General features: G+C 45.9%; 2 protein-coding genes across 3 annotated transcripts in view; one reads left to right on the top strand and one right to left on the bottom strand.

Annotated features, from left to right (window-relative positions):
* SEC13 (SEC13 homolog, nuclear pore and COPII coat complex component) overlaps window positions 1-1,250 on the bottom strand; it is an 18,653-nt gene extending 17,403 nt beyond the window's left edge. Inside the window, exon 1 of the mRNA XM_073591743.1 lies at window positions 1,096-1,250. Coding sequence (XP_073447844.1) covers window positions 1,096-1,098 — 3 coding nt within the window. The 5' untranslated portion in view covers window positions 1,099-1,250. The remainder of the gene's footprint in view (window positions 1-1,095) is intronic.
* A 2,938-nt stretch (window positions 1,251-4,188) lies between these two features.
* The window catches only part of LOC141102763 (cullin-associated NEDD8-dissociated protein 1-like), a 39,447-nt gene continuing 19,917 nt past the window's right edge, over window positions 4,189-23,718 (top strand). The window contains exons 1-6 of one of the 2 annotated variants that reach the window (XM_073591744.1): window positions 4,189-4,367; window positions 11,962-12,105; window positions 16,331-16,485; window positions 17,984-18,107; window positions 18,206-18,462; window positions 23,115-23,357. In XM_073591744.1, the coding sequence (XP_073447845.1) occupies window positions 4,300-4,367; window positions 11,962-12,105; window positions 16,331-16,485; window positions 17,984-18,107; window positions 18,206-18,462; window positions 23,115-23,357 (991 nt within the window). In that variant the 5' untranslated portion in view covers window positions 4,189-4,299. Of the gene's footprint in view, window positions 4,368-11,961; window positions 12,115-16,330; window positions 16,486-17,983; window positions 18,108-18,205; window positions 18,463-23,114; window positions 23,358-23,718 lie in introns of those variants that run through there. The other variant, XM_073591745.1, reaches the window with a different exon arrangement.

Consider the following 23,718-nt stretch of genomic DNA (forward strand, 5'->3'; position numbering starts at 1 on the left):
TAGCGGCCCCTCCAGCTGTTGCAAAACTACAAGTCCCATCATGCCTCTGCCTCTGGGTGTCATGCTTGTTGGCTGTCAGAGTCTTGCTATGCCTCATGGGACTTGTAGTTCTGCAACAGCTGGAGGTCCGCTAATTGCTTATCCCTGTTTGTAGAGCATCAACCATTGAAAAGAAAAAAAAAGAAACGGGTTGAATACTGCAGCTGTCATCCCGGAATAACCTTCCAAACTTGTGACGTAAAGTTTTGAGCCCTGAAATACAAGGTTTCTAAGTTAATACAAATTTTCCTGGATTTGTTCTACACTTGTGGCGCCCTCATCCTTTATACTTTGGTGTGTAGAGGAGGAGGATGGGGCAGAGGAAGAGGTGAGAAATAAAAAAAAGTTAGAGGAAAGTTTGGTGAGTGGGAGTCTGATAGGATTACTTCTGTACAATATGTGCAAATAGCAGCTGTGGATCCTGCCAGAAATTCAGAGCGGTCCTGTGTCCCCCCCCCCCCCCCCCCCCGGTTCCCTCAAAGAGTCTGTTTAGGCCCTCACAGTTCTTACCCCGGAAGTCAACAAGTCCATTCTACCCCCCCCCCCCCCAGTTAAAGGGCCCCAGCGAGGGGACAGGAAGGGGGTTGATGGAATCCTGGGAAATATGTTTACTGGGTCACTTCCCCGTGCCGAGCCGGTGATAGGTCCTTGTGGGGGGCCCCTGTGACTCGGTGCTGGGAACCCCGACAGATAAAAAGGGGTCCGTATACTAAAGACTTACAGGGGACACCGCTACCTGTCCACAGATCTCAGGGCCACGTCGGTGTCACCGCCAACACAGCTCAGAGGACCCTGCGAGGTGTGGAAGTGCCCAGACCCACATTCAGGACCCCAGAGCCATGGCAACCAATCACCTTCCGCCTGTCATCTGTACAGACCAGGGTTGGAGAGGAGAGCTGGAATCTGATTGGTGGCAAAAGTCAAGAAACCTTACAAAACAAATCACAGAAAGAAGCCATAATGTGCCAGAGAGATCCAAGCAATCACCACCTCCAGGAGAACAGGTGGGTGGGGGGGGGGGGGGTCGGTAGGTAAGTGACCGGTCGGTGGACTCACCATGCTGGCGGCTCTCCTCTTCTCAGACGTGGCAACTCCCGGCTTCAGGCTCCGCTTAGCGACACTTCCGGTGAGGAGGAGCAGCGCCGCTTCCGTTCCGGACGGGACCAGTGTCTGGAGAGAATGGTTCCGCCCCTGACCTCAGCGCACAGCCGGACTGCTTATACTGACACACCGATCTATAAACAGAGAAACAGATCTCTTCATAGACATCACATCTTCTCTCCTTTGATATAATAGCCCCATTCACCCCCTTTCAATGGTGTAACTCTCATCACAGCCCCCCATTACCCCCCTCCGATGGTTAAACCCCCCCCCCCCCCATGGATTAACCCACCTCACAGCCCCCATTACTACCCTATCCAATGGTATATCCCTTCTTACAGCCCCCACTACCCCTCCAATGGTATAGCCCCCTAATACCCCCACCGCTTAAAATGGCATAACCCCCCCCACTATCCCCCTCCAATGGTATAGCCCCCTAATACCCCCACCGCTTAAAGTGGAGTTCCACCCACTTTTACAACTCTTCAGCATCCCTCACTAAACTGTGCACTGTAAACGAATTGGATATTTTTAAATTTTTTTTCTCAGCACTTACTGTATATCTGCTGCATTCATTTTTCACTTCCTCCTCCCTGGCCGCGGCCCATCGCATCATTTCCTGTTTGCAATGCCTTCTGGGAAGGGGTGGCAGCTTCCTCTGAAACTGCCATTGCTATGGAAACCTGACCTGAAACCTATTACACTGCTTGTGCTGCACTGAGCATGTGCAAGATCTGCAAGGTTGAGATCCAGGAAGAAATACAGTCTGGCTTCAGATGCCCAGACTTAAGATGGCCACGGCCTGCTGTAAGTTTATAAAATAACTAACTACTGCTATAAACTAACAAAACAGACCTTAGTTTACAGACTAACTTTACTAGAATACATTAAGCTTGTGTATTATAGGGGTATTTTTATCTAAAAAGTATAATTTTGGCTGGAACACCACTTTAAAATGGCATAACCCCCCCACTATCCCCCTCCAATGGATTAACCCACCTCACAGTCTACCTCCAATGGTATGTTCCTCCTCACCGCCCCCATTACCCTCTCCAATGGTATAACAGCCCCATAGGCGTGCGCAGGGGGTGTGCCGGGTGTGCCTGGGCACACCCTAATCACCCTGTGCAGCGCAGATTCCCCCTGCTGATATTTCACCAAAGCTTCTAAAAAATTGTAAAAAACATAAATAAAATTGTAAAAAATAATACAAAAATAAAATAATAAAAATTAAAAAAAACTACTGACACCAACCTCTGCCCTAGTGACACCATCCATTACCCTACTACATTTTAAAATGTTTACATATATTTAGAGTGTGTGTGTCTGTCTGTGTATATATTATATATATATATATATATATATATATATATATATATATATATATATATATATATATATATATATACACACACGTGTGTTTGCGTTTTGGGGTGCACACCTATGAACAGCCCCCTATTACTCCCACCACTTGAAATGGTATGACCCCCCTCACAGCCCCGATTACCCCCTCTCCAATGGTATAACCCCCTATTTCCCCCACAACTAGAAATAGTAACCCCCCCACACACACAGCCCCCATTATCCCTCTCCATTGGATTACCCCACCAATGGTATATCCCGCCTCACAGCCCCCCCATTACCCCCACTACTTAAAATGGTATAACCCCCACCCCTGGAAATAGTATGACACCCCCCACAATCCCTCTCCATTGGATTACCCCCACCAATGGTATATCCCTCCTCACAGCCCCCCCCCCCGTTACCCCGCTTTATTGGTATAACCCCCCCTCACAGCCCCCCTATTACCCCGACTACTTGAAATGGTATAACCCCCACCCCTGGAAATAGTATGACCCCCCACAGCCCCCATTATCCCTCTCCAATGAATTAACCCACCTCACAGTCCCCATTACATCCCCTCTTAAAAAAAAAAAAAAATTATATATATATATATATATATATCTATATGTCATTTTGACTTTAAAGTGGAACTTCAGTCATTTTTTCATCTTTCCATCTATTAAATCTTCTGCTCTTGTTGTTGTTTTAATTTTGGATAGTAAAACAATTTTTTTTCTGCCAGTAAATCCCTTATACAGCCCACTTCCTGTTTCTTGTCTGGTCATTAGCCTAGGCTTATGATGTCATACACAGCTCTCTCTCTCTCTCCTGAGAGCTTGCAAGGAATGGAGGGGGGATGAGTCATAAGAGGGCCAATGAGAGCTGGAGGTGTGCCTCTGTGTGTCTGTGTAAATCCAGGAAGTGAACAGGCAGCAGCTTCAGCTGACCACAGTTAAAATGGCTGCAGCCAGACTCATTGGAGGGAGATTTCTGCAGCATATTTGTCAAGTACAGAATCACAGTATATATAAAATAATATGCACAGTGGTTGGAGGGAAGCTTCAGAATGGCAAAGATGTTTTTATTACAGATTATGTGAGCAGACTGCAGTTCCTCTTTAAGAAAAAAAAAAAAATCCTGTCAATCTGTCCGAGGATCGGAAGGGACGTCGGAGACGCTCCGGTCCTCCAAGAGCATAGAGCCAGGTGGGGCTATCTTGCCCTCACTCGGCTTCCTGCCGCATCAGATCGGTTCTGAGCTAAGCTCGGAATTGACCGGTGAAGCGGCGGGAGAGGGGGGGGGAGGACCTCTCCCGCCGTCTAGAAATGTGATCTCGTGGCGAATCTGCCGCTGGGACCCCTTTTATCTGAAAGCCGGTCGCCTGACTGAAAAAAAAAATACCAGGGTTATGGCAGATAGCTGGAGGTTAAACCCAAAAGCAGAAAAGCAAAAAAAACAAAATTGAGTTCTGCTTTAAAAAATAGGTAAAAAAAAAAAAATTGATGCCGGGACTCTGAGTTGGCCCCTTACTGGTGGCCCCCTGGGGACGCCGGGCAGACGCTGTATTACAGGAGAGCCACCAGCAGAGGTCTTTCCTGGGACGCTCACCCGTCTATTTATATCCACAGCGTGTCAGGTTTTCCAGTGAGTTCTAAAGCGGGGACAGCAAACGATAGCCCCCTCCACCCCCACCTCCCCCTCCCCCCCCCCCAAGGCGTGTCACTGCCACCGCCATATCGACCCAGGCTTGGGGGTCACCAGCAGCGTGCGTCCCTGTCTGAGCCTGTCTGGGGTGCCGGCTTCACCGTCATCACCATGAGCAACGTCTCCTATCACATCTCCAGCCTGCTGGAGAAAATGACGTCCAGCGACAAGGACTTCAGGTGAGACGCTGTAGTGGGGGTCGACGTGTGGACTGGTGTGGGAGCCGACATGTGGACTGGCATGGGGGCCGACGTGTGGACTGGCGTGGGGGCCGACGTGTGGACTGGCGTGGGGGCCGGTGTATGGACTGGTGTGGGGGCCGACGTATGGACTGGCATAGGGGCCGACGTGTGGACTGGCATAGGGGCCGACGTGTGGACTGGCGTGAGGGCCGACGTGTTGACTGGCGTGGGGGCCGACGTGTGGACCGGCGTGGGGGCCGGTGTATGGACTGGTGTGGGGGCCGACGTATGGACTGGCATAGGGGCCGACATGTGGACTGGCGTGGGGGCCGACGTGTAGACTAGCGTGGGGGCCGACATGTGGACCGGCGTAGGGGCCGACATGTGGACCGGCGTAGGGCCCGACATGTGGACTGAAGTGGGGGCCGACGTATGGACTGGCGTAGGGGGCCTGAAGTGTGGACTGGCGTGGGGGCCGACGTGTGGACCGGTGGGAGGCAGACAGAACGGTTCTGAAGTCCATTGCAAGCCGTACAGTTTCATATTTCTGGTTACAAATAAAAGTTGAAGAACAGTCGAGCTTATTTGCTATGGGGAACCAAAAATTACGGCACAACCTTACGGCTGCCCAATACATCAGATTTTTTTTTTTCAGTCCATTTTTTCAGTTTTTTTTTTCAGGGCCAAGGGGTAGGCAGAAGAGGCTTTCACCTTGGGCACCTCAGCAGAAGAGGGGCACAAAAAAAAGGGCAGGATCTGCAACCTATGCTGCTAAGGAATGGAGGAACACTTTGGCATTGGTGACCCCATAAAGGAGATCTCCCCTTACTTCCTGTCCTTGTGACACCCTTACAAGGAGTTGTCACCGAGACCGGGAGGCACAGACAGCAATTAAAACATTGCCAACCCTTCCTCTGCACTATTGAAAATGTGTTTTTGCTGTTGTGGGTGTCCCCGTGGGAGGGATTTCACATCACTTCCTGTTCTGACAGGAGGTGAGAAATATCCTCATTTGGGGAGACACACAGCGAAAAAAATTTGACAGAGGTTTTAACACTATCCAATCAGGGCCGGGCCAAGGGGTAGGCAGAAGAGGCTTTCGCCTTAGGCACCTCAGCAGAAGAGGGGCACAAAAAAAAGGGCAGAATCTGCAACCTATGCCGCTAAGGAATGGAGGAACACTTTCGCATTGCTGACCCCATAAAGGAGATCTCCCCTTACTTCCTGTCCTTGTGACACCCTTACAAGAAGTTGTCACCGAGACCGGGAGGCACAGACAGCAATTAAAACATTGCCGACCCTTCCTCTGCACTATTGAAAATGTGTTTTTGCTGTTGTCGGTGTCCCCGTGGGAGGGATTTCACATCACTTCCTGCTCTGACAGGGAAGTGGGGAATATCACCCTTTGGGGAGACACACAGCAATAAAATATGACAGAGGTTTTAACACTATCCAAAAACAAAATAAAAAGTTTTTGCTGAAGTTTGGGTTTGTTATGCTGTGCTGTGGCCCCATTAGGAAGATCTTTTCTTACTTCCTGTCTTTGTGACACATGTACAAGAAGTGTAGGGAGCGTTGTGATTGTGATAAGAAGGCACAGACAACAATTAAAAAAACATTGTCAACCCTTCCTCTGCTTTATTCAAAATGTGTTTTTGCTGTTGTCGGTGTCCCCGTGGGAGGGATTTCCAATCACTTCCTGTCCTGACAGAGGCTTTTAATACGATCCAAAAACAAAATTAAAAAAATGTTTGCATGAGTTTGGATGCGTTATGCTGATTTTTGGTGCCAGAAAGCCAGCGCCATGTTATTCTTTGCATGGTGGGGTGGGGGGTGTTTGGTGCTGGAAACCAAAAATATGGGTCCTCCTGAACCCCCGGCCCTTAATCCTAACTTTACCCTTCCCTCCCCTGAACCCCAACACTCTTTCAATCATGGAGGCTCAGCATCACATGTGGGCGGTACATATGCAAAGGCAGCCTGCTTAGGAACGCCCACTCCTCCACACTGACATCTACCCGTCATATTTACATAACTCCTCCTAAGAGCCCGCCCACTGAGGCTTCTTGAGAGAACTGATGAAGGGTGCTGTGATGTATTTCAGGAAGTTCCTCCCACCAGCCTTGATCTGCCTGCATTGCATAGAGGAGCACAGAGACCCAGTGATGACATCATTGTGTTTAAAACAATGCCCTTGGCATGTTGGGGGGGGGGGGGGGCACAGAGGTCCAAATATAAGCAGATTAAACTTCAGCATTCTATAGAGGAGAGACATTCAAGTTTTATTCTACATTAGCCAGACAGAGCTGTGCCCAGATCTTAGCTTTAAAGCTGAACTCTGCAGAAAAACTTTCTTCTAAATATATTCCTCAATAGCCACAAAGGATACAAATCCACTTTGTGTGCATCAAATTTATCTGCAAACCCAGATATTACTTTGTAAATGTAGCAGTGACATCATCACTGTGCTGTACATAGCCTGTGCAGAGAGCAGAGCTGTGGGAGGGACCCAGCAAGCTCCACCCACTAAAAAAAAAAAACCTACAGGAGGGGGCGGAGACAAGACCAGTCCTCCAGCACAAGGAGAGAGAGAGAGAGCAGAATACTGGGAGGGGCTCGGCAGACCCCACTCACTACAGAAAACTACAGGAGGGGGCGGAGACAAGACCAGTCCCCCTAAACAAGGAGAGAGAATAGAGCACTGGGAGGGGCTCAGCAGACCCCGCCCACTACAGAAAACTACAGGAGGGGGCGTAGACAAGACCAGTCCTCCTGCATAAGGAGAGAGAGCAGAGTACTGGGTGGGGCCCGGCAGACCCCACCCACTACAGAAAACTACAGGAGGAGGCAGGGACAAGACTAGTGCCCCTGCAGAAGGAGAGAGAGCAGCAGAGCACTGGGAGGGGCCATCAGATCCCACCCACTACAGAAAACTACAGGAGGAGGCGGAGACAAGACTAGTGCCCCTGCAGAAGGAGAGAGAGCAGCAGAGCACTGGGAGGGGCCATCAGACCCCACCCACTACAGAAAACTACAGGAGGAGGCGGAGACAAGACTAGTGCCCCTGCAGAAGGAGAGAGAGCAGCAGAGCACTGGGAGGGGCCATCAGATCCCACCCACTACAGAAAACTACAGGAGGAGGCGGAGACAAGACTAGTGCCCCTGCAGAAGGAGAGAGAGCAGCAGAGCACTGGGAGGGGCCATCAGACCCCACCTACTACAGAAAACTACAGGAGGGGGCGTTGACAAGACCAGTCCCCCTGCAGAAGGAGAGAGAGCAGCAGTGAGCGGTCTTTATTACAGGAAGTCTCACATTGAATTACTGCACAGATCTGGAAGAAATACACAAAGTGCAGGGTGATTGTAAAAGAATAAATGTATGCAGACAATATCCCGGAGTTCAGCTTTACGTTGATCATTTTCACATTTATAAATAGCAAATGTAGCCTATGTAGAGTCTATTTATCAATGCTTTGCATTGGTGGAATAATGTGTAAATCTTCGGTGAGAACATCGATCAATAGGCCTCTTTATCGGCATGGCTGGTATGTATGTTGTGCTGTCACTCTATAATTACTCGCAGCTGCTCTGCCCGGACTGTTGGATGATTTCCCAGAGCAAATCCTCTGGGATATAATTACATAAGTCACATCGAATGAACAGCTCCGGATGCTGCATCAGATAAAAGTCACAGTTGTTTATTTACTAAAGGCAAATAGACCGTGCGCTTTTTTAAAGTGCAGTTCCTCCAAAGCTTAGCAAATGAGCAGAAGCTCTGCTGACTCCCATCATCCAATCACGTGCAAGCAAAATGCTGTTCATTTTAGAATAAAACAAAATGTGTGGCGCTACCTCAATCTCAATAAAATCAAAAGAACAATGATACACTGCGTGTCCAATCAATTATGAACTTCTAGTAAAACCACCAGTGATATGAACAATGACTGTGAACCATATCACATAGATAAATTGCGTGTCCAATCAGTTGGCATGCCCTCCCATCAAAAATAATAGATAATAATATGTAACAATGCTAAGTGCAATGCACCAACATGCGATGCAATTAACCAATGCAACTCCCAAAAAGAAATAATAGCAAAGTGCAAAGTGCTAGCTATATGGATTAAAACAGAGCAATCAATGTGGACAATGTCACATAATAAACTGCGTGTCCAATCAAATATAAACTTCTAGCATAGCCACCAGTGATGTAAACAATAAATGTGAACAATATCCCATAAATAAAATACGTATCCAATCAGTTAACATATCCTAATAATAGATATAAATAATTATAATGTGTAAAAAATATTAAGTGCACTACATCAACATACAATGCAATTAACCAATGCGACTCCCAGAAATAAATATACAAAGTGCAATGTGCTAATTAAATGGATGATAAAAAATAAATAAACAAATAAAATATACAATGTCAGTATAAACATGTGATATAATAGGTGTCCAATCCCCTAGGGCAGTGAAGGCGAACTGTGGCACCCCAGATGTTTTGGAACTACATTTCCCGTGATGCTCATGCACACTGCAGTGTAGTTGAGCATCATGGGAAATGTAGTTCCAAAACATCTGGGGGGGCCAAGGTTCACCATCACTGACCTAGGGGCTGGTAGCAAACAAAAGTAAAAATAGTGCAGTCCAAAAACATGCAATGCAATTTTCAATGCGACTTCCGTTCCAATATGAACAGCAAACAATCCTTCTAATGCCCCGTACACACGATCGGACATTGATCGGACATTCCGACAACAAAATCCTAGGATTTTTTCCGACGGATGTTGGCTCAAACTTGTCTTGCATACACACGGTCACACAAAGTTGTCGGAAAATCCGATCGTTCTGAACGCGGTGACGTAAAACACGTACGTCGGGACTATAAACGGGGCAGTGGCCAATAGCTTTCATCTCTTTATTTATTCTGAGCATGCGTGGCACTTTGTCCGTCGGATTTGTGTACACACGATCGGAATTTCCGACAACGGATTTTGTTGTCGGAAAATTTTATAGCCTTATAGCCTGCTCTCAAACTTTGTGTGTCGGAAAATCCGATGGAAAATGTCCGATGGAGCCCACACACGGTCGGAATTTCCGACAACAAGGTCCTATCACACATTTTCCGTCGGAAAATCCGACCGTGTGTACGGGGCATTAGAGTGAGAAGAAGTGCAGGTGTAGTAGTGGCAGATGTCTAATTCATCCAATTTTGTTCCGATGTGCGGTGTGACCATTTCCTCCAGCCTCTCACCTGCAGTGGCGGCCCCCAATGAGCCGAATCAAGCTTGAATCCACAGGTGGATGGGGATGTGCAGACCGGGGCAGCTTCCAATCGAGGTCCCAGCTCCCAGAGGGAGTATAAGTTGATATAGAAAGGAATGGCACTCTCCCACACTCACATCGGTATTTCTCAGATATATAATTTTTTTTTACATTTTTTTAATACATAATATTTTGTAATACTGACACATAATCACACACATAGGTTGGACTTGATGGACTTGTGTCTTTTTTCAACCTCACCTACTATGTATAATGAAAGGAAAAAAAGTGGGCTCCATAGTGTAGTAGATTAAAATAATTTTAATGAAAACGATGTAGTAACTTACATAGAAATATAAAACGATCAGCAAATGAAAGTAAGGCTTCCGGGTTCGGCCGTCTTCTGGGTTCAGCCGTCACTGTCCCAGGGGACGGGGATGGCCGGAGGGGGGGGGCATTATGTGACATTGTCCACATTGATTGCTCTTTTTTTAATCCATATAGCTAGCACTTTGCACTTTGTTATTATTTATTTTTTGGGAGTTGCATTGGTTAATTGCATCGCATGTTGGTGCATTGCACTTAGCATTGTTACATATTATTATCTATTATTTTTGATGGGAGGGTATGCCAACTGATTGGACACGCAATTTATCTATGTGATATGGTTCACAGTCATTGTTCATATCACTGGTGGTTTTACTAGAAATTCATAATTGATTGGACGCGCAGTGTATCATTGTTCTTTTGATTTTATTGAGATTGAGGTAGCGCCACATATTTTATTTTATCATTAGGGTTATGTGAGTATACCACTTTTATGTTGGCGGCTCCTTGTGTTTTATTTATCAGTGTGGGTTTTGCGCATTAGTTGTTTTCCATTTATTTGCTGTTCATCCCATTAGAGACCCCCCCATACATCAGGGTCCCCATCAGAGTCCCCATCAGATCCCCCCTTAAATCAGGGTCCCCATCAGTGTCCTCCCTTACATTAGGGTCCCCATCAGAGACCCCCCTTACATCGGGGTCCCAATCATAGTCCCCCTTAAATCAGAGTCCCCCCTTACATCGGTGTTCCCATCTTACTTCAGGGTCCCCATCAGAGACCCCCTTAAATCAGGATCCCAATCAGAGTTCCCCTTTACATCAGAGTCCCCCTTACTTTAGGGTCCCCATCAGAGCCCTCCATAAATCAGGATCCCCATCAGAGACCCCCCTCCATACATCAGGGTGCCCATCAGAGACCCCCATTACATCAGGGTCTCCATCAGTCTTCCCCCAGTTCAGAGTCCCCATCAGAGCACCCCTTAAATCAGGGTCCCCATCAGTGTCTCCCCTTACTTTAGGGTCTCCATCAGAGCCCCCCCCCTTACATCAGAGTCCCCCCTTACATCAGGGTCCCAATCAGAGTCCCCCCTTACTTCAGGGTTCCCATCAGAGTCCCCCCTTACATCAGAGTGCCCATCTTACTTCAGGTCCCTATCAGAGGCACCCCTTTATCAGAGTACCCATCAATAAAAGTTCCTCTTTATATCAGAGTCCCACCCTTACATCAGGGTCCCCACCTTACTTTAGGGTCCCCATCAAAGTCCCCCCTTACTTTAGGTTGCCAATCAGAGCTCCCCTTACATCAGGATCCCCATTAGAGACCCCCTTACATGAGGGTCCCTATCAGGTTCCCCCTTACTTCAGTGTCCCCATCAGAGTCTGCATTAGGAAGGGGACAGGTCACTGATCCTAGCTGCAGGCCAGTCGGCCAGATAATATTTTGTAGAGGGACAGGTGTAGTTTGGAGACCCCCGGGTTAGAATATCTGTTGGGTTTTTATTACTTTCTTATGCCAGGGACATTCTATAGCAGCCAAAGAACCTTCAGTATCCTAAACACTTCCAGGTGCAGCGTGCGTTCCCCTCTGTGCCTTGTGGTTCCCCCCACCAATCACCATGTTAGTACAGCTCTGCAGGTACATGGTCGCCACCTAGTGGTATCGCAGTAACACAGCGGGAGGCCAGGCACTCAACATTTCCAAGAAGTGTAGTATTAGAATTCTTCTTTTGCACAATGCCTGTGAATTATTTTTCAGTGGCAGAATTTGTTTAGAAACATGACAAAAGTTCAGAATTTCTCCTCTATATCCAGAAAACTAAAAAACGTTTAGGCTGATATTGGACTTCAAGTGAGGGTTCTGATTGGCCGCTGCGGGCAAGTCCCCGACTTTTGACTTTAGGGTTACTTTTCTCCAGTTGTTAGAAATCAGCTACAAAGTGATCTATTGAGGGGGCCCAATAACAGACCCGTTATTTCTATTTCCTGGAAGGTTCATGGCCACCAATGACCTGATGATGGAGCTGCAGAAGGACGCGATCAAGCTGGATGAAGACAGCGAGAGGAAGGTGGTGAAGATGCTGCTGAAGCTGCTGGAGGACAAGAATGGAGAGGTGCAGAACTTGGCAGTAAAGTGGTGAGAGAGGTGTGGGGATCCTGAAACATTCGATCGTCATTAATCTACGGAACCATGAGTGCAAATGCAAAGAAAATGTGTCTTTTGGTTTTAGGTGGTGTCAGGCTTTGACCTTCACAAATATTGATGGGTAGGGGGTTATTCCTCCCATGTCAGACCCAGTGGAGGGGGTGTTTCCTCACATATGGCGACCCATCACATTTGGCTACCCGCTGGAGTGCGCATCCGCCGCCGCCGCCATATGCGTTCCAACACTTTTAAAACTTTACGTTTTAAAAGTGACAAAAAACACTTTTAACACTTTTTATTTTTTAAAACATTTAAAAAAGTGTTAAAAGTGACAAAAGTTTTATAAGTGTTGGAAGCAGGGGCATTGCTAGGGGGTGGCTTTTGGGGCTATAGCCCCGAATCTGGGGCCAATAGCCCCGAGTCTCTGCAGGGGTCCCCAAAGGGGAGGGGAGGCTCTCTGGGGACCATGATGTAAGTGGGGGGCTCTCTGGGGACCCTGAAGCAAGGGAGAGGCTCTCTGGGGACCCTGATTTTAAGGCAGAGGCTCTCTAAGGACCCAGATTTAAGGGGGAGGCTCTCTGGGGACCCTGATGTAAATGGGGGGCCCTCTGGGTACCCTGATGAAAGGGGGAGGCTCTCTGAGGACTCTGATGTAAGGGGGGCTCTCTTGGGATATATACACACACGTATATTACTGTATATACATGTGTATGCCCGCCCAAGTGTATGACTTTCTTTACTACGCTGCTATGGGCTCTAGCCCCAGATCTTTTGTAGACCTAGCAACGCCCCTGGTTGGAACGCATATGGCGGCGTCGCGCATGCGCACTCCAGCGGGTAGCCAAATGTGATAGGTTGCCTCAGTCGGACCGAGAACTTCAGTCATTTTTTCATCTTTCCATCTAATAAATCTTCTGCCCTTGTTGTTGTTTTAACTTTGGTTAACTGTGGTTTTTATTTTTTGCGCTATAAACAAAAAAATAAGCGACAATTTTGAAAAAAAAGCAATATTTTTTACTTTTTTCTATAATAAATATCCCCAAAAAATATATAAGAAAACAATTTTTTTCCTCAGTTTAGGCCAATATGTATTCTTCTACATATTTTTGGTAAAAAAAAAATCGCAATAAGCGTATATTGATTGGTTTGAGCAAAAGTTATGGCGTCTACAAAATAGGGGATAGTTTTATAGCATTTTTATTATTAATTTTTTTTCTTTTTATTAGTAATGGCGGCGATCTGTGATTTTTATCGTGACTGCGGACACTTTTGACACCATTTTGGGACCATTGTCATTGTCATTTATACAGCGATCAGGGCTATAAAAATGCACTGATTACTGTGTAAATGGCACTGGCAGGGAAAAGGTTAAACAATAGGGGGCGATGAAGGGGTTAAGTATGTCCTAGGGAGTGATTCTAACTGTGGGGGGGGATGGGCTTCAACTCACATGACAGCGATCACTGCTCCTGATGACTGGGAGCAGTGATCTCTGTCATGTCACAAGGCAGAACGGGGAAATGCCTTGTTTACATAGGCACTTCCCTGTTCTGCGGCTCCGTGACACGATTGCCGGGAGACCGGCGGACATCGAGTCTGCCGGCCCCGCGGGCACGGTCACGCTGTACATGGCGGGCGCGCGCCTGCTAGCCCCGCCAATTAAAGGGGACGTACAGGTACGCCCATTTGCTCACCGCTGCCATAGTGCCGACGTATATCGCCGCGCAGCGGTCGGCAAGTGGTTAATACAATGATAATACTATACACTGTCACTGTACTAATGACACTGGCTGGGAAGGGGGTTAGCATCTCAGGTAATCAAGGGGTTAAATGTGTGCCTATGTGGATTATGTGTAAAGTGTGCTGCTTTTACTTATGGATCTCTGCTTTGCAGAGATGATAATCAGAGCGTTCTCTTTGTACAGAGCTCTGTGTTAATTGTCAGCACAGAGCTCTGGGCTGGGATTGCACACCACCGATCAGCAGGTCCCCGGCCATGAATTATTGGCTGGGACTTGCTGACAGGCTCCCGTTGTGTACAATCACACAGGTACAACGCTTTGCCTACATTAGCCGCCCGTCCACAGTACATTTTGGGGGGGCGGGAAGTGTTTAAACTAGCCAGGCCAGAGATGAGGGGAAAAAAGGGGGGGGGAGGGAAGGTGAAGGGGATGGAAAGGAGAGAGAGAGGAAGGTAGAGTTCACACATAGACTCCAGAACCGGTATAGTCAATAAAGATTACCCAAGCTGGTCGGGGGCAGAGTAGGAAGAACATAATACCATCACGGAACCCACACTTTGAGGAACTTAGAGTGGTAATCATGTAGGATGATTGATGTATTTTCATAAACCATTAGGGTGGTCAAAATGTTGCTCACATCGGTGAACGAGACAGAGGGGCCCTGGGATTTTGAGCGTTTAGCACCTATAAACAGGTAGGGCACCAGCTTGGGCATTGTATAAGAGCAGACTTGGCGTCTTTACGAATGGGTACGTGGAGCAAAGTGAACAGTAGCCCCCGAAGACCCTCAGCCAGAATCCCACAAGACGTGGGTAGGACCACCAAACGTGGACCTCCTCCCTGCATTGACCACAACCCCTAAAGTATCTATCACTACAGGACGGGTTGGAGTTCGCTTAATCGGGCTGGAACCCAATACCAGAGGAGGAGGACCTTATATGGTGCTTCCAAAGTGACATTACTAAATGAACGTTTTGCTACCATAGACCAGGCTTAGCTCCAGTCTCCAGGGTCGATGGGGGCTGCTAAGTCCTGTCCTCATCTGGACATGTAATGGGGGGGGGGGGGTGTAGGGTAGCCGATGGCATTTAAGGAAGAATAGATGATGGATATGGTTCCTGGGGAACCAGGGGAGTGCAGGCAAGTATGTTCAAAAGCCGTTTTCTGGAATGGGTAGGTAGAGTTACGTCTGAGAGGTGTCAGTGGGAGAAACAGTGCCTCATCGAAGTGTCAGTGGGAAGAATAGTGCCCCATCATTGGTATCATTGGGAGAAATAGTGCCCCATCATTGGTGTCAGTGGGAGGAATAGTGCACCATCATTGAGGTCAGTGGGAGGCATAGTGCCCCATCATTGGTATCAGTGGGAGGAATAGTGCCCCATCATTGGTATCAGTGGGAGAAATAGTGCCCCATCATTGAGGTCAGTGGGAGGTATAGTGCCCCATCATTGGTATCAGTGGGAGAAATAGTGCCCCATCATTGGTATCAGAGGGAGGAATAGTGCCCCATGATTGGTATCAGTGGGAGGAATAGTGCCCCATCATTGGTATCAGTGGGAGAAATAGTGCCCCATCATTGGTATCAGAGGGAGGAATAGTGCCCCATCATTGGTATCAGTGGGAGGAATAGTGCCCCATCATTGGTATCAGTAGGAGAAATAGTGCCCCATCATTGGTATCAGAGGGAGGAATAGTGCCCCATCATTGGTATCAGTGGGTGGAATAGTGCCCCATCATTCGTATCAGTGGAAGGAATAGTACCCCATCATTGGTGTTAGTGGGAGGAATAGTGCCCCATCATTGAGGTCAATGGGAGGAATAGTACCCCATCATTGGTATCAGTGGAAGGAATAGTGCCCCATCATTGGTATCAGTGGGAGGAATAGTACCCTATCATTAGTGTTAGTGGGAGGAATAGTGCCCCATCATTGAGGTCAGTGGGAGGAATAGTACCCCATCATTTGTATCAGTGGAAGGAATAGTGCACCATAATTGGTATTGGTATCAGTGGAAGGAATAGTGCCCCATCATTGGTATCAGTGGGAGGAATAGTGCTGCATCATTGGTGTCAGTGGGAGGAATAGTGCCCCATTATTGGTATCAGTGGGAGGAATAGTGTCCCATCATTGGTATCAGTGGGAGGAATAGTGCCCCATCATAGGTATCAGTGGGAGGAATAGTGCCCCATCATTGGTGTCAGTGGGAGGAATAGTGCCCCATCATTGGTGTCAGTGGGAGGAATAGTGCCCCATCATTGGTATCAGTGGGAGGAATAGTGCACCAAGGGCCAGAGGGAAGGCAAGCAAAGGGCCACATCCAGCTCCTGGGCCACAGTTTGCATCTCTATTACTGTGATTGATCTATGAATATGAAGAATGTTCTCCTACCCTAAAACGTAGACTATTCTTTTCTGCACCAGTGATGGGAATTGCTGTACCCCTGCCATGTTGATATTCCTTTGTCTCTTCTGACAGCCTGGGTCCTCTGGTGGGGAAGGTGAAGGAGTACCAGGTGGAGGCCATTGTAGACACTCTGTGCAGCAACATGCTATCGGATAAGGAGCAACTCAGAGATATCTGCAGCATCGGCCTGAAGACTGTAATATCCGTACTTCCCGCCGCCAGCTCAGGTAGGGGGCACGTGGGTTCAGCATGGTGACGTTTGCCACAGTCGGAGGTTAGGAGATACCCATAGCACATAACATACATTTGTGACTAATGTTGCATGCATGAAAGGTGTCCCACGTAGGCAGGGGCATTCCTAGGTTTACAAATAGCCCCTGCAGAGACTCAGGGCTATGGGCCCCAGATTCGGGGCTATAGCCCAAACAGCCACCCCTTAGCGACGCCACTGCTCGTAGGGTTCAGTGGTTCCTACCACCCACCTTCCATGTCACTTCTGTATTCTGTAGTGACCTGCAGGTTGGCAGTAGGAACCCCCAGTGTTGCGGAGGGGGACACAGGAGATGGACACTCCTAGAAGTGTCGTTTTCCCAGCAGAATTTGAATAGAGTGGCGCTCTGGTGGCATTGGGCTGAACTGTGAGCAGGAGAAGCATTACAGGAGCCAATCACCTATGATTAAGCCCCCCCCCCCGGTGGGCGGAGCGAAATATGTCAGGGGGCGTGGCCCAAGGAGAGGAATTGACTGAGGCTTTCACATGTATACATCCACACTAGGACCAGCTATGGTGAGCGGCGGTTTTATGTTTACAAGGAGCCAATCAGTACATGTGCTGACAAGAAGCATACCGATAGAAGGAGAGAGCAGAGCGACAGAAAGATCTCTGTCCCCTCATATCAGCATGCTCCTCGTCAGCACATAAACAGATTGGCTGCTTGTGCTTGAGCTCATCATTGGGCTGCTTCACCGTCACTGACCAAAGGCTGTGGGCGGGTCCATGACAGCCTGATCTCAGAGAAAGTGTGTTGCTTGATGCTAGCCTGTCATTGAACCTGGAAGACTAAGGACATCTTGTGGTGGAAAAGAGGTAATGCGGGGGACAGCTCCTGACTCAAGGTGAGTATTGCAGCAATTTTTTTTTTTTTTTTTTAATTTTATCCTTTAATGGACCATCAATTTGTTTTTATTTATTCTTGACTGGGGTTCTGCTTTAAAGCAGAGTTCCGCCCCCCCCCCCCCGCCAGCAAAAAATTTAAAGTCTGCAGCTACACATACTCACTTACCTGTCCTGGAATCCGGCGATGTCGGCACTGCAGCCGATGTTTCCATCGGCTTCTCAGGTGCTGCCGGTGCCATTACCCATAAGGGAAACCGGCAGTGAAGCCTTCACAGCCGGTTCCCTACTGCACATGCGCGAAGTGCGCTGCGTTTTCGGAATGGCCCGGTGGCAGGGGGAAGGAGGAGGGGGGCCGAATTTCCGAGTGATCTCACCGCAGAAAGATCTCTCGGAAGTGGGGACAGGTACCTGTCAAAAACAGGTACCCGCTCTCACCCCTCAAAAGGTGCAAAACGTGGCACCGGAGGGGGAGGATAAGCGGAGCTTCCACTTTTGGGTGGAACTCCGCTTTTTAAGATTCTGGATTTGCGCTGTCTATTGCTTTTCAATACACACATCTATGATATGCAAGCTTCTTTTTTTATTATTATGCCTAAATTTTGGTCCAGGCTCAACTTTGGCTGCCAACGTGTGTCGCAAGATCACGGGTCAGCTGACCGGAGCTATCGGTAAACGGGATGACGCCGCTGTGCAGCTGGAGGCTCTTGACATCCTGTCGGACATGTTGGGAAGGTGGGTATCAGCTCCTTGGAAGGTTCATATTCATATACAAAAATTCCATCATGCGATGTTGTACCCCAATTCTCTCCTCTCCTGTTTGTCCCCATCAGATTAGGAGGTGCCCTCTACACCTTCCACCCTTCCATCCTCACCTGCCTACTCAGCCAGCTCACCAGTCCGCGGCTCGCTGTGAGGAAGAGAGCGGTGCTGGCGCTTGGGCACCTGGTACAGACCTGCAATGGGAACCTCTTCACTGAACTTGTAGAGCACCTTGTGGGTGAAATGAAGAAGAACGAGTCTACGTCAACCACCAGAACGTACATTCAGTGCGTGGCAGCTGTCAGTTGGCAAGCAGGACACAGATTAGGTATGGGGAACAAACATGGAACTTGCACATTAATGTAAAACTCTAAAGCAAAACTCCAGCCTTACCTGTTTCTCCCCATATGGGTAGCAAGTAGACATGTGCACTAACAAAAAATGTGTTCGTTTTCGTTTCATTTGTTTTTTTGCTTTTTTCGGAAATTCAGAAATTCGAAAATTCGGAATTCGGAAATACGAAAATTTGGATCTTCAAATTTCCGAATTCTCGAATTTTCGAATTCCAAATTTCCGAATTTTGAAATTTCCGAATTCCGAAATTCCGAAAAAAAGAAAGAAAATCAGTAAAATTCAAAATAATAACTAACTAATAATAACTATTAAATTATAGGTATTGGAATTTCCTTTCAAATTTGGCTGTTTGTGAACGTAACAAATACAATTTTATCTGAAGTTACGAATTATCCGAAATAACGAATGCTGCATCTAAACAAATGAATTGGAAAAAATTAATAATAAATAATAATAATACAAAGGTTTTGTTATTATTATTGTTATTTATTATTATTAGATCTTTATGTTCCATTCGTTTAGATACGGCATTCGTTATTTCAGATAATTTATTCAAATATGTTCACTAACAGCCAAATTTGAAAGGAAATTCCAATACCTATAATTTAATATTTATTATTAGTTAGTTATTTCAGATTTTTAGGTTTTCGCATTTTCAGATTGTCATTCTTTTGAATGTTCAGATTTTCATTCTTAATTTTGGATTTTCAAATTTTCTAATTTTTGAATTTTGGAATTTCCTAATTTCGAATTTTCAAATTTCCAAATTCGAATTTTCGAATTTCCAAAATTTAGAATTTCCAAATTTTCGAATTTCCGAAATTTCCAATTTCCGAAATTTTCCAATTTCCGAAATTTTCCAAATTCCGAATTTCCAATTTCCGAAATTTAGAATTTCTGAAATTTTCCAATTTCTGACTTTCGAATTTCTGACTTTCGAATTTCCGAATTTCCAATTTCCGAAATTTAGAATTTCTGAAATTTTCCAATTTCCATTTTGCGAATTTCCAATTTCTAAAATTCCGAAATTTCGATTTTTCTAAAAATTCGGAAATTTCAGAAATTGAAAAATTTGGAAATTCGGAAATTAACGAATTTGTCCAAATTCGTTAAAAAGCAAGTTCAGAACTAAACAAATTGCACATGTCTAGTAGCAAGTCCTCTCCTGTGTTGAAACTGATTACTCTCTATTCTCTGCAAACTTGCATCTTTGCATTATAACCCTATGAAGCTGCAACAGCTATCTTGAGCCTTCTGAATAATCATCATCAGTCCCTTTCCACCTGATCTGTGCTGTTGCTAGCCTATCTCTCACAGCTATTAGCTTTCTCTGCCAACAATCATTTTGCTCCATCCCTTTAGATGTGCATTCTCAGGCAACTAATCATCAGTTGAAGTTTGCAGCACTCATTTGCCAAGCCGGCAAGGGCATGCACATCTAAAGGGATACTGGGGCATGTGTTCTTTCATATAACACCCCTGTAAGGAGTCTGCTGACCCCTTCCACAATATCTCAGCTTTTATAGGAAGGGTAAAGATCTGCCGCCTGTATCTTTGGCTGTACTGAGAGTTTTCATGTACCTTTTCACTAAAGTGAATCTAGTATTAAATTGTTACTAAACCCACAACAGTAACATCAGTCTGTATCTGCAGTAAAGCATGCTTGTTATACTCACTGTGGAACCTAAGGGATTAATCCTCCGCATTGTGTAAAAAGGCTGTTTGAGCCCGACTTCTCTGATCCTCCCCTTCTTCCAGTATCTCCAGTTCATCTCTGGATATTATTGAGTATCAAAAAATTGGAGGTATAATATCTGCTATATAGAGGCCAACATCCCTAACTTGGATAGTATACAAATTTGGACTTTTTAGGCACAGATTGTGAAAAAATGTATGTATTATAAAAAAGTTTTATTTATCAAAAAAGTAGTATCATAGAAGGTAGCAAATAGTTATAAAAACATTGATGGTTGGGTTGTTTGTATAGAACACAAGAGGTGCACATGATACCCAAACATTTAAACATGTAACAAAATATGTTAACATAAAATACAATCGTATTTCCTACGCGTTACAGAGTATGATAGGCTCCTTCTTCAGGGATAGTTCGATATGTAGTTTATGGTTTTAGTGGTAGTCTAAAAATACAAAAGAATTCTTTAATAAATATTATATATCCATGTTTATTAAAGAATTCTTTTGTATTTTTAGACGACCACTAAAACCATAAACTACATATCGAACTATCCCTGAAGAAGGAGCCTATCATACTCCGTAACGCGTAGGAAATACGATTGTATTTTATGTTCACATATTTTGTTACATGTTTAAATGTTTGGGTATCGTGCACCTCTTGTGTTCTGTACAAACAACCCAACCATCAATGTTTTTATAAGTATTTGCTACCTTCTATGATACTACTTTTTTGATAAGTAAAACTTTTTTATAATACATACATTATTTCACAATCTGTGCCTAAAAAGTCCCATTTTCCAAGGGGAAATTTGTATAGTATGGATATTATTGAGGGAAGGGGACAAGCTGCACATGCTCAGTTTGGTGTGTATTGCTAGAGAGTTTTTTTTTTTTTTCGTGGGAGGGTGCATGTGATCAGCACATGGCCAATCAGAACTGTCCAAATCCAGGTAAATGGCTGGTCTCAACCCTCTAACTGCCACTTTTGCTGTACGGCTTGGCCTCTTAAAGAAAGTTGAAAAATAATAGATTTACTGGCAGGATCAACAGGTGAAAAAGCTTAAAAAAAAATGCATCCACCCCATCTAAGATTGGGTAAACTGCAATATAATACATTTTTGTTTTTGGATTTAATACCGCTTAAGCTCCAGTGCTGGGCAGTTGCCCTGTAGGACCTCTCAGACATATACGTTTTACATATTAAAGCGGGGGTCCACCTATCTATTGTTTTTTTTTTTTTTTAGTTCATTCACAAACTTTTCTTCTCAGCATTACATACTCACATATTGTGTGTAATATGTCCGCCTGTTTCAGATTTTGTTGGAAAGAATAACTTATATTATTCACTGCAGGCGGTTTCCATCTTCATTGTGGGCATTTGAAGCCCACAAGCATTTATTTCCTGGATGTGGTGAATGCTGTACTCCCAGCATTCACCGCTCGTTCCCGCACATGCTCAGTGGCATCCTGGGAAGCCTGAGACTAGCTCCCAGGAGTCTGGGAGAGGCTAGAAACACGCCTACTCCCACGGGAGGAGAACCAGGAAGTGCAAAGAAGAATAGAAAAATAAAAGGTAATTACGGCGATTTAAATTTTTTTAAACGGCATGTCAGCATCTAGGCAAGGAAGAGAATACATACAGATATTGTTCAAAATTTGGGTGGAACCCCGCTTTAAGTCATTCACTTAAGATTTTGTACAAGCAGAACATTAATAATTACAAGAGACATTAATTTCTGTTATCAAGGAATACTTAATCAGCTTGACTGAGATCCGAAATCCCAAATACCTCTCTGTAGAACAAGGAGAATACGGTCTACATGCTTCACAACACAACATTCCAAGGACCCGAGAAACAACAATATATAAAGAACCAAACGTTAACATATAAGCACTTAAAGCGGAGTTCCGCTCAAAAGTGGAAGCTCCTCTTGTTTGCTTCCTCTCCCCCCTCCAGTGCCACGCGTAGCACCTTTGGGTACCTGTCCCTTCTTCCTGGAGACCTGGATGCGGCCAGCTCCCTCGGATGTTCGGCCCCCCCACCTCCTTTCTCAACCGCCGGGCCAGTTAGAAAGCGCAGCGCGCTTCGTTTATGCGCAGTTTCCCTTACCACGAATGGTGGTGGCAGCACCCAAGAGCCGATCGGAAAATCAGCTGGGGTGCCGACATCATGGGATCCCTGGACAGGAAAGGGTCCTAATATTAAAATTCAGCAGCTACAGTATGTGTAGCTGCTGACTTTTAATTTTTATGTGGGGGCTGGACCTCCTCTTTAATAATGTGATTGAATAATTATTAAAACATATTGTAATTATTGTTCTTTTATCATTATTGTGAAGATTTAGCCTCACTTTCTTTATAAACAGGAAGTGATGGGAGACTCACCCGACAGAGACATAGGCAAAAACAGAAACACATTTTTAGTAAAGTAAGGCTACGTTTCCACTTGTGCGACTTGGGACTGCAAAGTCGCATGACAAGTCGTACCCCATGATTTCCAATGAGCACCGTTCATATCTGTGTGACTTCAAGTCGCGGCGACTTCAAAGTAGTCCCTGATCTACTTTGGTCCCACTTTGATGCGACTTGAGGTCCATAGACCTCAAGAATACACAGGCGTTGCTTCAAGTCGCAAAATCACAAGGTCGCAATAGTGGAAACCTAGGCTCAGAAGGGTTAGAAATTCAGATTGATGTTTTTTATCGCTACCCATGACAAAAGCACGCCCCCGTTTCTTGTACAGGTGTCACAGGGCAGGAAAAAAATTAATCCTGACAGAGCTTTAGCTATTTTCCACTTTATCCAAAACCCCCAAAAAATGGCTGGAGTTAGGCTTTAAAAAAGTTAGTAAGCTTATAACTGGCTATAGTGTCTCAGTCACTATTTACTAAACCCTTGCTACCAAGGACGCTTCTCCTTTGCTCTCCCCAGGTCCACACTTGGACAGAATAGTGCCCCTAGTGGTTGGCTTCTGCAAGGTGGAAGATGACGAGCTGCAGGAGCAGTGCTTCCAGGCCATGGAGTCCTTTATAAAACGCTGCCCAAAGGAGATCTCGTCTTACGTCCCCACCATCACCGATTTGTGCCTGAAGTACATCGCCTACGACCCAAACTACAATTATGACAGCGAGGAGGAAGAGGACGCGATGGAGACAGAGAGTGACGATGAGCAAGGTTTGTGTAGCTTTGGAGAACCTTGTTTAGCTGAACTCCAGGCGCACAGCAAAATACAAATCTGAAATGCATCGGTAGGAGCTGTTCTGCATGCCAAGGGATTTGTGTTTCTTTTTATCAACATTGCAAAATTTATACAGTTCTGTCAGACAGCAGAACCGGAACTGCTGACCTGACTTTTCTCCACTGTAGTTAAGCATTAAAGTCTGGTCACCACATATTCCCAGCCTATGGCTGGAGAATGAAGGAGCAGCAGATGACTGACAAGGGCATTCCTCTGCTTCCTCCAACGGTCCATATTATGTTCACTTAGCACATCTGATTGACCTCAAGTGCTGCTCCACCCTCTCTTGGTCTGAGT

The sequence above is a fragment of the Aquarana catesbeiana genome, linkage group LG07 (assembly GCF_042186555.1).
Source record: "Aquarana catesbeiana isolate 2022-GZ linkage group LG07, ASM4218655v1, whole genome shotgun sequence".
NCBI lineage: Eukaryota > Metazoa > Chordata > Amphibia > Anura > Ranidae > Aquarana > Aquarana catesbeiana.